Here is a 14825-nt window from a genome sequence, read left to right on the forward strand (position 1 = left end):
AACATCCACATTACTTCCTGTGTAGTTACCTCTGCTTCTTACTGCAACATCCACATTACTTCCTCTGTGTTGTTACCTCTGCTTCTTACTGCAACATCCACATTACTTCCTCTGTGTTGTTACCTCTGCTTCTTACTGCAACATCCACATTACTTCCTCTGTGTAGTTACCTCTGCTTCTTACTGCAACATCCACATTACTTCCCCTGTGTTGTTACCTCTGCTTCTTACTGCAACATCCACATTACTTCCTCTGTGTTACTTCTGCTTCTTACTGCAACATCCACATTACTTCCTCTGTGTTACTTCTGCTTCTTACTGCAACATCCACATTACTTCCTGTGTTGTTACCTCTGTTTCTTACTGCAACATCCACATTACTTCCTGTGATGTTACCTCTGCTTCTTACTGCAGCATCCACATTACTTCCCCTGTGTTACCTCTGTTTCTTACTGCAACATCCACATTACTTCCCCTGTGTTGTTACCTCTGTTTCTTACTGCAACATCCACATTACTTCCTGTGTAGTTACCTCTGCTTCTTACTGCAACATCCACATTACTTCCTCTGTGTTGTTACCTCTGCTTCTTACTGCAACATCCACATTACTTCCTCTGTGTTGTTACCTCTGCTTCTTACTGCAACATCCACATTACTTCCTCTGTGTAGTTACCTCTGCTTCTTACTGCAACATCCACATTACTTCCCCTGTGTTGTTACCTCTGCTTCTTACTGCAACATCCACATTACTTCCTCTGTGTTACTTCTGCTTCTTACTGCAACATCCACATTACTTCCTCTGTGTTACTTCTGCTTCTTACTGCAACATCCACATTACTTCCTGTGTTGTTACCTCTGTTTCTTACTGCAACATCCACATTACTTCCTGTGATGTTACCTCTGCTTCTTACTGCAGCATCCACATTACTTCCCCTGTGTTACCTCTGTTTCTTACTGCAACATCCACATTACTTCCCCTGTGTTGTTACCTCTGTTTCTTACTGCAACATCCACATTACTTCCTGTGTTGTTACCTCTGCTTCTTACTGCAACATCCACATTACTGCAACATCCACATTACTGCAACATCCACATTACTTCCCCTGTGGACGGGCGCAATAGCCAAGTGGTTAAAGCGTTGGACTTTCAATTTGAGGGTCCCAGGTTCGAATCACGGTGACCGCGCCTGGTGTGTAAAGGGTGGAGATTTTTACGATCTCCTAGGTCAATATATGTGCAGACCTGCTACTAGCGCCTGAACCCCCTTCGTGTGTATATGCAAGCAGAAGATCAAATACGCACGTTAAAGATCCTGTAATCCATGTCGGTGTTCGGTGGGTTATGGAAACAAGAACATACCCAGCATGCACACCCCCGAAAGCGGAGTATGGCTGCCTGCATGGCGGGGGTAAAAACGGTCATACACGTAAAATCCCACTCGTGTGCGTACGAGTGAACGTGGAAGTTGCAGCCCACAAACGCAGAAGAAGAAGAAAAACTTCCCCTGTGTTCTTACCATTCAGTTTTGTTCCCAAGACGGTAGTATCATAAATTTGTTTCAGTAACATTGTAATATATACTCCACATTTCTTCCCCTGTCAAGAGACGCACACACACAAAAAAAAGGCCAGTCAGAGAGTGGAGAGGAGGAAACGTAGAGTGTATAACTCAGTATTGTTAACCAGTTCACAAGGTTTTCCCTTCCTACGAAAGAAGCAGTGCATGGAAAGAAATGTTGATGTTGTCCTTGATACTGTGCAGGTGTGGAGGTTCTACAACCTGACGGTGGTGACGCTGCTGCTGTACACGGGTCTGACCCTGTTGCTGTTGGTGGCGTACTCCAAAGGGTGGACCGACCCCACTGCCTACCCTGTTAGTGTGTGTCCACATCGCATCTGTTATGTGTGTGTGTGTCCATGTCGCATCTGTTGTTGTGTGTGTGTGTCCACGTCACATCTGTTGATGTGTGTCCATGTCGCATCTGTTGGTGTGTGTGTGTGTCCACGTCGCATGTGTTGGTGTTTGTGTCCATGTCGCATGTGTTGGTGTGTGTGTGTGTGTCCATGTCGTATCTGTTGGTGTGTGTGTGTCCACGTCGCATCTGTTGGTGTGTGTGTGTGTCCACGTCGCATCTGTTGGTGTGTGTGTGTCCACATCGCATCTGTTGGTGTGTGTGTCCATGTCGCATCTCTTGGTGTGTGTCCACGTCGCATCTGTTGCTGTGTGTGTGTGTCCATGTCGCATCTGTTGTGTGTGTGTCCACGTCGCATCTGTTGGTGTGTGTGTGTGTCCATGTCGCATCTCTGTGTGTGTGTGTGTGTGTGTGTCCACATGGTATCTGTTGGTGTGTGTGTGTCCACGTCGCATCTGTCTGTGTGTGTGTGTCCATATTGCATCTGTTGGTGTGTGTCCACGTCACATCTGTTGGTGTGTGTGTGTGTGTCCATGTCGCATCTGTTGGTGTATGTGTGTCCATGTTGCATCTGTTGTGTGTGTGTACGTCACATCTGTTGGTGTGTGTGTGTGTGTCCACGTCGCATCTGTTGGTGTGTGTGTGTGTCCATGTCGCATCTGTTGGTTGGTGTGTGTGTGTGTGTGTCCACATCACATGTGTTAGTGTGTGTCCACATCACATCTGTTAGTGTGTGTGCACATCGCATCTCCACTTTTTTTCTTTTCTTTTTTTTGGTCTCATTATTGTCTGGAGCTGTTCCAGTCAGCCAGTCATACTGGGTTTGGTTGTTTTGTTTTGTTTTCTTTTGAATGCTGTCAGTCATGTTAACAAGTTAATTGGTTTGTCTCTCATTCTCTCTCTCATGTTTGTGAGTGTGTACCTCAAAGGTATACGAGCCTGAGATCTAAAATTTAATTCTCTAGAGTCCTTGAGCTGTCTGGTGTGAAATTTAGTCTGAGCCATTTGAAAGTTTTTCTTCCAGTGTCTGGATTTTGTTTTCTTTTCTTTCTTTTCTTTCTTTCTTTCTGAGTGATGTGGGTGAGAAAGGTACACAAATATATATATGCATGCACTCAAGGCCTGACAAAGCGTGTTGGGTTACAGAACTTATACTGCTGGTCAGGCATCTGCCTAGCAGATGTGGTGTGGTGTATATGGATTTGTCAGAATACAGTGACGCCTCCTTTAAGAAACTCAAACTGTATATGTGTGTGTGTGTGTGTATCTTGAAGTGTGCTGTATTAATACATGGTTGAAACTCCATCACCTGTTCTTTGTCCAGTGTGTGGGTGGTGCGTGTGCCAGTCGCAGAGTTTCATCCTTTCTCTTGTTCCCACGAAGGGATGTTTGGGTCTGAATGTTACAGAGGGGGAGAGGGATGTTACAGAGAGGGTGTGATGGGTGTTACAGAAAGGGTGTAACCGGTGATGCAAAGAGGGGTTGATGAGTGTTACAGAGGTTGTAAAGTGGATTACAGAGAAGCGTTGCTGGGTGTTACAGAGAGGTGGTAAACTGGGTCACAGAGAAGGTTGCTGGGTGTTACAGAGAGGATTGCTGGGTGTTACAGAATGGTGTTATAGAGAGGAGCTGCTAGGTGTTACATAATGGTGTTACAGAGAAGGGTTGCAAGGAGTTACAGAGAGGGTTGCTGGGCATAACATAATGTAACAGAGAGGGTTGCAGGATGCTGTATGAAGGTGTTACAGAGAGGGTTACGGGGTGTCACAGACGGGCAGTAACAGGGGGAACGTACACCTGGTGCTGACGGTGCTGGTGGTGGGGGGTCTGGCCCTGACGCTGGTGTCTGCGGTGCACTACTTCCATGTGATCTGTTTCGGGGACCTGCAGCTGTGGCACTGGTGGACCCACTGCCTCTGCTACACCCTCTCCACTCAGGTCAGGACCTGTCAGCCCTGCCCCCTTTCTGCCCCGCCCCCTGTCAGCCCCGCCCTCTTTCTGCCCTGCCCCCTTTCTCACCCTGTCAGCCCTGCCCCTTATGCCCCACCCCCTTTCTCACCCTGTCAGCCCTGCCCCCTTTCTGCCCCGCCCCCTGTCAGCCCCGCCCCCTTTCTGCCCCGCCCCCTTTCTGCCCTGTCCCCTTTCTTACCCAGTCAGCCCTGCCCCCTTTCTCACCTGTAACCCTGTTAGCCCCGCCCCCTTTCTCACCCTGTCAGCCCCACCCCCTTCCTCCTCTGCCTCCGCACCGCTCATCTTCTTTCTTTTTTTTCTTTTTTTTTTGGTCTGTCTGACCCACTGCCTCTGCCACGCCCTCTATGCTCGGGTCAGGGCCCTGTCCTCACCCCCCCCCCCCACACGTCCCTTCAGGGTGTGGGTTTGCCATGTGTGTGTCTGTTTCTCCACAGTGAATCAGGGAGTGGGTTTGCCATGTCTGTGAGTGTTTCTCCACAGTGAATCAGGGTGTGCGTTTGCCATGTGTGAGTGTTTCTCCACAGTGAATCAGGGAGTGGGTTTGCCATGTGTGTGAGTGTTTCTCCACAGTGAATCAGGGAGTGGGTTTGCCATGTGTGTGAGTGTTTCTCCACAGTGAATCAGGGAGTGGGTTTGCCATGTGTGTGAGTGTTTCTCCACAGTGAATCAGGGTGTGGGTTTGCCATGTATGTGTCTGTTTCTCCACAGTGAATCAGGGAGTGGGTTTGCCATGTGTGTGAGTGTTTCTCCACAGTGAATCAGGGAGTGGGTTTGCCATGTGTGTGTCTGTTTCTCCACAGTGAATCAGGGAGTGGGTTTGCCATGTATGTGTCTGTTTTTCCACAGTGAATCAGGGAGTGGGTTTGCCATGTGTGTGAGTGTTTCTCCACAGTGAATCAGGGAGTGGGTTTGCCATGTGTGTGAGTGTTTCTCCACAGTGAATCAGGGAGTGGGTTTGCCATGTATGTGTCTGTTTTTCCACAGTGAATCAGGGAGTGGGTTTGCCATGTGTGTGAGTGTTTCTCCACAGTGAATCAGGGAGTGGGTTTGCCATGTGTGTATCTGTTTCTCCACAGTGAATCAGGGAGTGGGTTTGCCATGTGTGTGAGTGTTTCTCCACAGTGAATCAGGGTGTGGGTTTGCCATGTGTGTATCTGTTTCTCCACAGTGAATCAGGGAGTGGGTTTGCCATGTGTGTGAGTGTTTCTCCACAGTGAATCAGGGTGTGGGTTTGCCATGTGTGTGAGTGTTTCTCCACAGTGAATCAGGGAGTGGGTTTGCCATGTGTGTGTCTGTTTTTCCACAGTGAATCAGGGAGTGGGTTTGCCATGTGTGTGTCTGTTTCTCCACAGTGAATCAGGGAGTGGGTTTGCCATGTGTGTGTCTGTTTCTCCACAGTGAATCAGGGAGTGGGTTTGCCATGTGTGTGAGTGTTTCTCCACAGTGAATCAGGGAGTGGGTTTGCCATGTGTGTGTCTGTTTCTCCACAGTGAATCAGGGAGTGGGTTTGCCATGTGTGTGTCTGTTTCTCCACAGTGAATCAGGGAGTGGGTTTGCCATGTGTGTATCTGTTTCTCCACAGTGAATCAGGGAGTGGGTTTGCCATGTGTGTGAGTGTTTCTCCACAGTGAATCAGGGAGTGGGTTTGCCATGTGTGTGAGTGTTTCTCCACAGTGAATCAGGGAGTGGGTTTGCCATGTGTGTGAGTGTTTCTCCACAGTGAATCAGGGAGTGGGTTTGCCATGTGTGTATCTGTTTCTCCACAGTGAATCAGGGTGTGGGTTTGCCATGTGTGTGAGTGTTTCTCCACAGTGAATCAGGGAGTGGGTTTGCCATGTGTGTGAGTGTTTCTCCACAGTGAATCAGGGAGTGGGTTTGCCATGTGTGTGTCTGTTTCTCCACAGTGAATCAGGGAGTGGGTTTGCCATGTGTGTGTCTGTTTCTCCACAGTGAATCAGGGAGTGGGTTTGCCATGTGTGTGAGTGTTTCTCCACAGTGAATCAGGGAGTGGGTTTGCCATGTGTGTGTCTGTTTCTCCACAGTGAATCAGGGTGTGGGTTTGCCATGTATGTGTCTGTTTCTCCACAGTGAATCAGGGAGTGGGTTTGCCATGTATGTGTCTGTTTCTCCACAGTGAATCAGGGAGTGGGTTTGCCATGTGTGTGAGTGTTTCTCCACAGTGAATCAGGGAGTGGGTTTGCCATGTGTGTGTCTGTTTCTCCACAGTGAATCAGGGAGTGGGTTTGCCATGTGTGTGAGTGTTTCTCCACAGTGAATCAGGGTGTGGGTTTGCCATGTATGTGTCTGTTTCTCCACAGTGAATCAGGGTGTGGGTTTGCCATGTATGTGTCTGTTTCTCCACAGTGAATCAGGGTGTGGGTTTGCCATGTATGTGTCTGTTTCTCCACAGTGAATCAGGGAGTGGGTTTGCCATGTGTGTGAGTGTTTCTCCACAGTGAATCAGGGAGTGGGTTTGCCATGTGTGTGAGTGTTTCTCCACAGTGAATCAGGGTGTGGGTTTGCCATGTATGTGTCTGTTTCTCCACAGTGAGTGGGTTTGCCATGTGTGTGCAGTCAGAGACGCAGCAGACACGGCCAGCCACAGAATGTAACCACCTGATCAGGCCAGCTGTGTCTCCCGCCAGGCGGTCATCCCACCAGAGAGATGTGATGGAGAACGGAGGGGAATGGCTGAAAGAGTAAGCGCTCTTTGCAGCAAAGTGCTGAAACCGTTTTTTTTAATTTAAAAAAAATATATATATAGCTAAAGCGTTGAACAAATAAGTAGAAGATTTGGAACACTTGTTGAGTTCAGACACACATCAGTGTCCTTCCGTCTCTGTGGTGTCTGGTTATGGTTGTGGAGGTGTGATGTGTTAATTGCAATGTTTTAAAAGCGAATATGTGAAATGCTTTTATTTGAGAACATATGTTTAATCAAGTAATCCGTGTGGGTGCGGGTGGGTGCTGATTATCTGGTTGCGGTTTTCCGCAATTTATCTTTATTCTTATCTTATCTGTCAATTATAATCAATATGCAGTATAGTAGGCTGTGCTTATAATTATATTCAAATAATGTTTCTTAATTCTTTCTGTTTTTACATTAAGAATACTAATTATTACCTGCAGTGTGTGGATGTATGTATGAAACGGTGTATGTGATATTTTTTACATTTGTGTCTTCGTAATATTCGTAAAAGCTGTTGTTGACTTTTACAGTCATGGTCCCCATGTTGTTTACTTGTCCATGTTGTGATAATGCACCTGACCAGATTTCTCCATTTGGAGATAATAAAGTTATTCTTATCTTCTTATCTTATCTTATCTTATCTCATGTGTTTTTAATCTATTTTTGTCAGGTGGCAGTCATTTTGTTGTAATTTGGAAAAAGGGGTGTCAATTATTTTGCCAACAGCTGACATGCGATACAGACCTCCAAATGACTGCTCTGAAAAACACTTTTCAGGAACGTGGTTGATGTCCAAAGTGTGCAACAGGTTGTTATATTTGCTCCAATGGTAGAACATATTTTTCATGCTTTTTTGTTGTTGTTGTTTTTGCTTTTTGTTTTGTATTTTGCTGCCCATGTGTTGAATAGTGCTAGGCTCACTGCACATTCCAAACGACACATTGCAAACGACACATTCCAAATGACACATTGCAAATGACACATTCCAAACGACACATTCCAAATGACCCAGTCCAGCAACAGCAGGTTTGTTAGCTGCTGTCCCAGCACTGTCAAGGAGCTGTGGATGTTGGGTCGCCATGAGGCCACACACTGGAGGAGGCCCTGCAGTACTGCTGGATCAAAACCTGTTTCCTCTGTGCCCTCACCACACAGTACGGCAAATGTTGACTGATCTGGAAACGGGGGTGTTGGGGGGATCACTTTAGAATGTAAAAATGTCAGTGGGAAATGTTAGTCAGGGAGAACTGTTTCTTTCCAGTGTGTGACACTTGTTCGTTTATGGTCTGCAACTCCCACGTTCACTCACAGGCACTAGCAGGACTGCACATATGTTGACCTGAAAGATCGGAAAAATCTCCACCCTTTACCTACTAGGTGCGGTTACTGAGATTTGAACCCGGGACCCTCAGATTGAAAGTCCAGCGCTTTAACCACTCGGCTGTTGCGACTGTTGTGACACTGTTGAAAAGGTAGAAAGTGAGTAGGACGTCTCTTGTTGAAAGGGTAGAAAGTGAGTAGGACGCCTGTTGTTGAAAGGGTAGAAAGTGAGTAGGACGTCTGTTGTTGGAAGGGTAGAAAGTGAGTAGGATGCCTGTTGTTGAAAGGGTAGAAAGTGAGTAGGACGCCTGTTGTTGATGTTGGAAGGGTAGAAAGTGAGTAGGACGCCTGTTGTTGAAAGGGTAGAAAGTGAGTAAGACGCCTGTTGTTGAAAGGGTAGAAAGTGAGTAGGACGCCTGTTGTTGAAAGGGTAGATACCTGTTGTTGAAAGGGTAAAAAGTGAGTAGGACGTCTGTTGTTGGAAGGGTAGAAAGTGAGTAGGACGCCTGTTGTTGAAAGGGTAGAAAGTGAGTAGGACGCCTGTTGTTGAAAGGGTAGAAAGTGAGTAGGACGCCTGTTGTTGAAAGGGTAGAAAGTGAGTAGGACGCCTGTTGTTGATGTTGAAAGGGTAGAAAGTGAGTAGGACGCCTGTTGTTGATGTTGAAAGGGTAGAAAGTGAGTAGGACGCCTTTTGTTGATGTTGAAAGGGTAGAAAGTGAGTAGGACGCCTGTTGTTGATGTTGAAAGGGTAGAAAGTGAGTAGGACGCCTGTTGTTGAAAGGGTAGAAAGTGAGTAGGACGCCTGTTGTTGATGTTGAAAGGGTAGAAAGTGAGTAGGACGCCTGTTGTTGATGTTGGAAGGGTAGAAAGTGAGTAGGACGCCTGTTGTTGATGTTGGAAGGGTAGAAAGTGAGTAGGACGTCTGTTGTTGATGTTGGAAGGGTAGAAAGTGAGTAGGACACCTGTTGTTGATGTTGAAAGGGTAGAAAGTGAGTAGGACGCCTGTTGTTGATGTTGAAAGGGTAGAAAGTGAGTAGGACGCCTGTTGTTGAAAGGGTAGAAAGTGAGTAGGACACCTGTTGTTGGAAGGGTAGAAAGTGAGTAGGACACCTGTTGTTGATGTTGAAAGGGTAGAAAGTGAGTAGGACACCTGTTGTTGATGTTGAAAGGGTAGAAAGTGAGTAGGACGTCTGTTGTTGATGTTGAAAGGGTAGAAAGTGAGTAGGACGCCTGTTGTTGATGTTGAAAGGGTAGAAAGTGAGTAGGACGTCTGTTGTTGAAAGGGTAGAAAGTGAGTAGGACGCCTGTTGTTGATGTTGGAAGGGTAGAAAGTGAGTAGGACGCCTGTTGTTGATGTTGAAAGGGTAGAAAGTGAGTAGGACGCCTGTTGTTGAAAGGGTAGAAAGTGAGTAGGACACCTGTTGTTGGAAGGGTAGAAAGTGAGTAGGACACCTGTTGTTGATGTTGAAAGGGTAGAAAGTGAGTAGGACACCTGTTGTTGATGTTGAAAGGGTAGAAAGTGAGTAGGACGCCTGTTGTTGATGTTGAAAGGGTGGAAAGTGAGTAGGACGCCTGTTGTTGAAAGGGTAGAAAGTGAGTAGGACGCCTGTTGTTGATGTTGAAAGGGTAGAAAGTGAGTAGGACGCCTGTTGTTGAAAGGGTAGAAAGTGAGTAGGACGCCTGTTGTTGAAAGGGTAGAAAGTGAGTAGGACGTCTGTTGTTGAAAGGGTTGAAAGGGTAGAAAGTGAGTAGGACGCCTGTTGTTGAAAGGGTAGAAAGTGAGTAGGACGCCTGTTGTTGAAAGGGTAGAAAGTGAGTAGGACGTCTGTTGTTGAAAGGGTAGAAAGTGAGTAGGACGCCTGTTGTTGTTGAAAGGGTAGAAAGTGAGTAGGACGTCTGTTGTTGAAAGGGTAGAAAGTGAGTAGGACGCCTGTTGTTGAAAGGGTAGAAAGTGAGTAGGACACCTGTTGTTGATGTTGGAAGGGTAGAAAGTGAGTAGGACGCCTGTTGTTGTTGAAGGGTAGAAAGTGAGTAGGACGCCTGTTGTTGAAAGGGTAGAAAGTGAGTAAGACGCCTGTTGTTGAAAGGGTAGAAAGTGTGTTGGCACTTGGCCAACCCTCCACGTTTTGTGTGTTAGCACTTGGCCAACCCTCCACGTTTTGTGTGTTAGCACTTGGCCAACCCTCCACGTTTAGGGCAGACAAACCTGGCTGTTGGAACAGGGGTGAGGTTCATGCCAATGAAATATCGCATACACTGAGGCAACAAAACCACAAAAACTCTGTTGAAAGTTCTGTGTTCTTCCCATGGGCTTTGTGACTTTTTTTTTCTTTGTTTGTTTGTTTGTTTTTCCTGAATAGTTTACCAGTATACTGTGTTTGTTTCACTTTGCTGATTGACATTTTGATTTTTGTTAGATTGTTGCTGTTTTCGCTTATCATTTTGTGTAAAACCATCCACAAGATTGGAGACATTGTTGCCGTTTTTGCCATATATTGAGATAGGAAGATTGTTGTTTTTGTCACACTATTTATGTAAATGAAGACGAGGGAGATTGTTGCTGTTTTTGTCAAATCATGTAAAATCATCCACAAGATTGGAGGCATTGTCACTGATTTTGTCATATATCGAGACGGGAAGATTGTTGTTTTTGTCACACTGTTCATGTAAATGAAGATTGGAGAGATGGTGCCGTTTTGTCATATCATTTGTGTAAAATTGTCCTCAAAATAGAGGATGATATGCAAGTTCAGATAACAAACCTTTCTTGAGGTTGTCGATTCAATCTGCATTTTTGCTCAAAAGTCCTCTGGTTTTTCAGAGGAAACAGCGTGTTTATTGTGGTTTTTCCTCTGGAAAAGCTATGGCAGGTTAAAGATGGTCACAATCTGAACAAGTGTGTGCGTAAGTTGTTGCTTGAGAATGCATTGTTGATGGAATTTTGACCAGAAAAGCAGGGTTTTATTGTGGTGCAAGATTCGCTGAATTTCATGTGCCTTCAGTGTTTTACTATACTGTGACTCTGTAGTTTGTTTACACAAACTGGAACCTTGTTTTTTTTTTTTATAGCTGTTGTTACTTTTTGTGACAGTAGACTTCTCTGCATGAAATTGGAGCTGCTCTCCCTTGGATGTGCTATATATATATATATAGAGAGAGAGAGAGAGAGAGAGAGAGAGAGGGGGAGGGAGGGAGAGAGAAAGAGCTGTATGTATGTTTTTTTTGTGTGCAAGTGTACTGGTTGTGTAACAAAGTGTTTTTTCCCCTCCAGAATTCAGCCAGGACAACTGCTTTGTTGCCATGTGTCCTTTTATGGACAAAGTGCATGTTGTACACGGGACTTTGGTTAATTGTCTCATCTGAATGAGTTCATCATAGTTTATCTGTCAGTTTTTTTTCTGTACCAGTAGTGATGTGTATTGAAGGGAGGTTCACATTTTGAACAGAACTGCCTGTGTCGTTTTTAAGTTGAACTGTGCACTTTGATTCTGTGTGTTATTGAAGATATATATGTGTGATGGTTTGCTTAAAAACTGTTCTCTTTTCACCAGCAGTGGTGTGATCCATGTGGATAAAAAGGTCAAATGTTCCAGGTCATGTAAATCAGACTGAACATTTGAGGCATTTAATACAGTTTAATCAGTTGGTGAGACTGAACATTTGTCTTCTTCGTGCCGTAAATGAGGCATTTAATATAGTTTAATTAGTTGGTCAGACTGAACATTTGTCATCTTCATGCCGTGAATAATGAGTTTCATACAGTTTAGTCATTTGGTCAGACTGAACATTTGTCTTGTTCATGGCGTGAATAATGAGTTTCATACAGTTTAGTCAGTTGGTCAGTGCTAGTTCCTGTTGCTTAAACACAAAAAGTATGTGAACATATGCAGAGTTGATTTTGAAATAAGAGAGAGTGGAGCAGGTAAAAACTTTTTTTTTTTCCTTTTTACTATTACTTTTGGATGTGGTTTGAATTTTGGTTGGTACAGTTGTTTTTTTTTCAGCACACTATTTTTATTATTGTTGCCGTTTGTCTCAACAGTCTTAATTGTTGCCGTTATGTTTCTTTGGGGTATGTAATATTTGTGTGTCTGACGTTGACTGTCATGGTGTTTGTGTGTTTGACGTCTACTGTCATGTCATGGTGTTTGTGTGTCTGACGTCTACTGTCATGGTGTTTGTGTGTCCGACGTCTACTGTCATGTCATGATGTTTGTGTGTCTGACGTCTACTGTCATGGTGTTTGTGTGTCTGACGTCTATGTTTGTGTCTGACATCTACTGTCATGGTGTTTGTGTGTCTGACGTCTATGTTTGTGTGTCTGACATCTACTGTCATGGTGTTTGTGTGCCTGACGTCTACTGTCATGTTTGTGTGTCCGACGTCTACTGTCATGGTGTTGTGTGTCTGACGTCTACTGTCATGGTGTTTGTGTGTCTGACGTCTACTGTCATGGTGTTTGTGTGTCTGACGTCTATGTTTGTGTGCCTGAAGTCTACCGTCATGTTTGTGTGCCTGAAGTCTACTGTCATGGTGTTTGTGTGTCTGACGTCTATGTGTGCCTGATGTCTACTGTCATGGTGTTTGTGTGTCTGACGTCTATGTGTGCCTGATGTCTACTGTCATGGTGTTTGTGTCTGATGTCTACTGTCATGGTGTTTGTGTGTCTGATGTCTGTCATGTTTGTGTGTCTGATGTCTGTCATGTTTGTGTGTCTGATGTCTACTGTCATGGTGTTTGTGTGTCTGATGTCTGTCATGTTTGTGTGTCTGATGTCTACTGTCATGATGTTTGTGTCTGACGTTTACTGTCATGTCATGATGTTTGTGTGTCTGATGTCTGTCATGATGTTTGTGTGTCTGACGTCTACTGTCATGTCATGATGTTTGTGTGTCTGACGACTACTGTCATGATGTTCGTTTGTTTGATGTCTACTGTCATGATGTGTGTTTGATGTCTACTGTCCAAACGACTGATTAGCATCAGTAACATCAGATTTCATGCTGACAACTCTCTTTGCAGCATTTTTCTCTATTTTTCCATGACACTTTTTGTTGTTTGGTTCTGTTCTCCTTCTGTTGCCTTTCTTTCTCCATATCTGCCTTTTCACTTTGTTCTGAATACCTGTAGCATTTAAAGAAATCACTGGCACTTTTGTTTAAAAGCCCTGCAGCATTTAAAGAAATCACTGGCACTTTAAGTTTGTTTTAAAGCCGTATAGCATTTAAAGAAATCACTGGCACTTTTGTTTTAAAGCCGTATAGCATTTAAAGAAATCACTGGCCAACATTCCATGGAAAGTTTCAGTTTCGGTAGCTCAAGGAGGCGTCACTGCGTTCGGACAAAACCATATACGCTACACCACATCTGCCAAGCAGATGCCTGACCAGCAGCGTAACCCAACGCGCTTAGTCAGGCCTTGGGGAAAAAAAAAAAAAAAAAAAAAAAAAAAAACCACACACACAACCACACACACAAAACAAAAACAAAAAAACAAAACAACAAAAAACAAACAAAAAACAAAACAAAACGGGGGAATAAATAATAGATAAGCTTGCATAAATAAATAAATAAATAAATAAATAAATAATAATTATAATATAGAAAAAGGTAGTAGTAATAATATTAGTAATACTAATAAAATGATAATAATAAAACATAAATAAATAAATAAATAAGACAACAATGGTGATAAATAAGCAAATAAATGTAAAAAATGAAGACACACATTCACACATACACCCACACATGCATAACAGAAATGCACCAGACATGCAGTTTCACATATATGAAAGCACAGTCAAATACATATAAACGTACATGAGCTCCAACACACACACACACACACGCATTACCGTGCACCTCCTCTACCCCCCTCCTCCACACACTTATTTCTAGTCTAAGTATCGCAGCTTCCACGGCACACACACACACACACAAACACAAACACACACTCACAGAGATGAACACTTACTTGTACAAGCACATATGAAAGCACAGTCAAATACATATAAACGTACATGAGCTCCAACACACACACACACACACACACACACATTACCTTGCACCTCCTCTACCCCCTCCTCCACACACTCATTTCTAGTCTACGTATCGCAGCTTCCACGGCACACACACACACACACACAAACACACACTCACAGAGATGAACACTTACTTGTACAAGCACACACACATACGCCCATATCTCCCACCCCCAACTCCACACACGTACATACAAAGATATATATATATATATATATATATATACACGTTCCAATATCCTGTTGCTCCCACAGTGTAGGCATGCATACACTCACATACCTCATCCTCTACCCCACCTCCCCCCGCACTCCCACCTCCCCTCACACACACACACACACACACACACACACACGTACACATATCTCTCCTGACACTTGTGTACAGTTTCACTCTCGCGCATTCACAAACGCACTCAAAAGCACACATACACACAAACACACACAGCCGCCACTGACTGGCCGCAAGAGGGATGGGAAAAGATCTCTGATGCCAAGAACGTGGCGTCTAGTGTGTTGCTCGGTCTATTGTGTTTGGAAAGGCCCACAGAGACTCTGTTCCGTTTTGAAGAAATTTGCGCAATGTTGGTTTGGAAATGATGCCGATATTTGTTTGATTTGCAAAGCATCGTGCTCTACCTTTCATGTTAGATTTGCGGCCGCTCCCTCTCTCTGCTTCTATTTCTTTGAGGCGATCGATGGTGTGATGGCCTTGTACCTGTTCTTTTTGGTATTCTTTGACTTTTCTGAGGATTTCCGATTTTCCCAGATGTAGGCCGCTCGTTGGTGTTGCGTTACCAGCAAGTCTGTCAGCTCGCTCATTTCCCTTAACACCTGCATGTCCCGGGCAGTATGACCATGTGAGTTTTTTAATCTGAAAGTTGCGCATTGCGTTA

The 14825-nt window shown here is 44.6% G+C and overlaps 1 protein-coding gene across 4 annotated transcripts in view; it reads left to right on the forward strand.

Moving 5' to 3' along the window:
• The window catches only part of LOC143291061 (uncharacterized), a 28648-nt gene extending 20704 nt beyond the window's left edge, over window positions 1-7944 (forward strand). For all 4 annotated transcript variants that reach the window (XM_076600648.1, XM_076600651.1, XM_076600649.1 and 1 more), the window contains 3 exons: window positions 1761-1871; window positions 3682-3849; window positions 6457-7944. In XM_076600648.1, the coding sequence (XP_076456763.1) occupies window positions 1761-1871; window positions 3682-3849; window positions 6457-6585 (408 nt within the window). In that variant the 3' untranslated portion in view covers window positions 6586-7944. The remainder of the gene's footprint in view (window positions 1-1760; window positions 1872-3681; window positions 3850-6456) is intronic.
• The last annotated feature ends 6881 nt before the right edge of the window (window positions 7945-14825 follow it).

This window comes from Babylonia areolata, chromosome 16, assembly GCF_041734735.1.
Source record: "Babylonia areolata isolate BAREFJ2019XMU chromosome 16, ASM4173473v1, whole genome shotgun sequence".
Taxonomy (NCBI): Eukaryota; Metazoa; Mollusca; class Gastropoda; order Neogastropoda; family Buccinidae; genus Babylonia; species Babylonia areolata.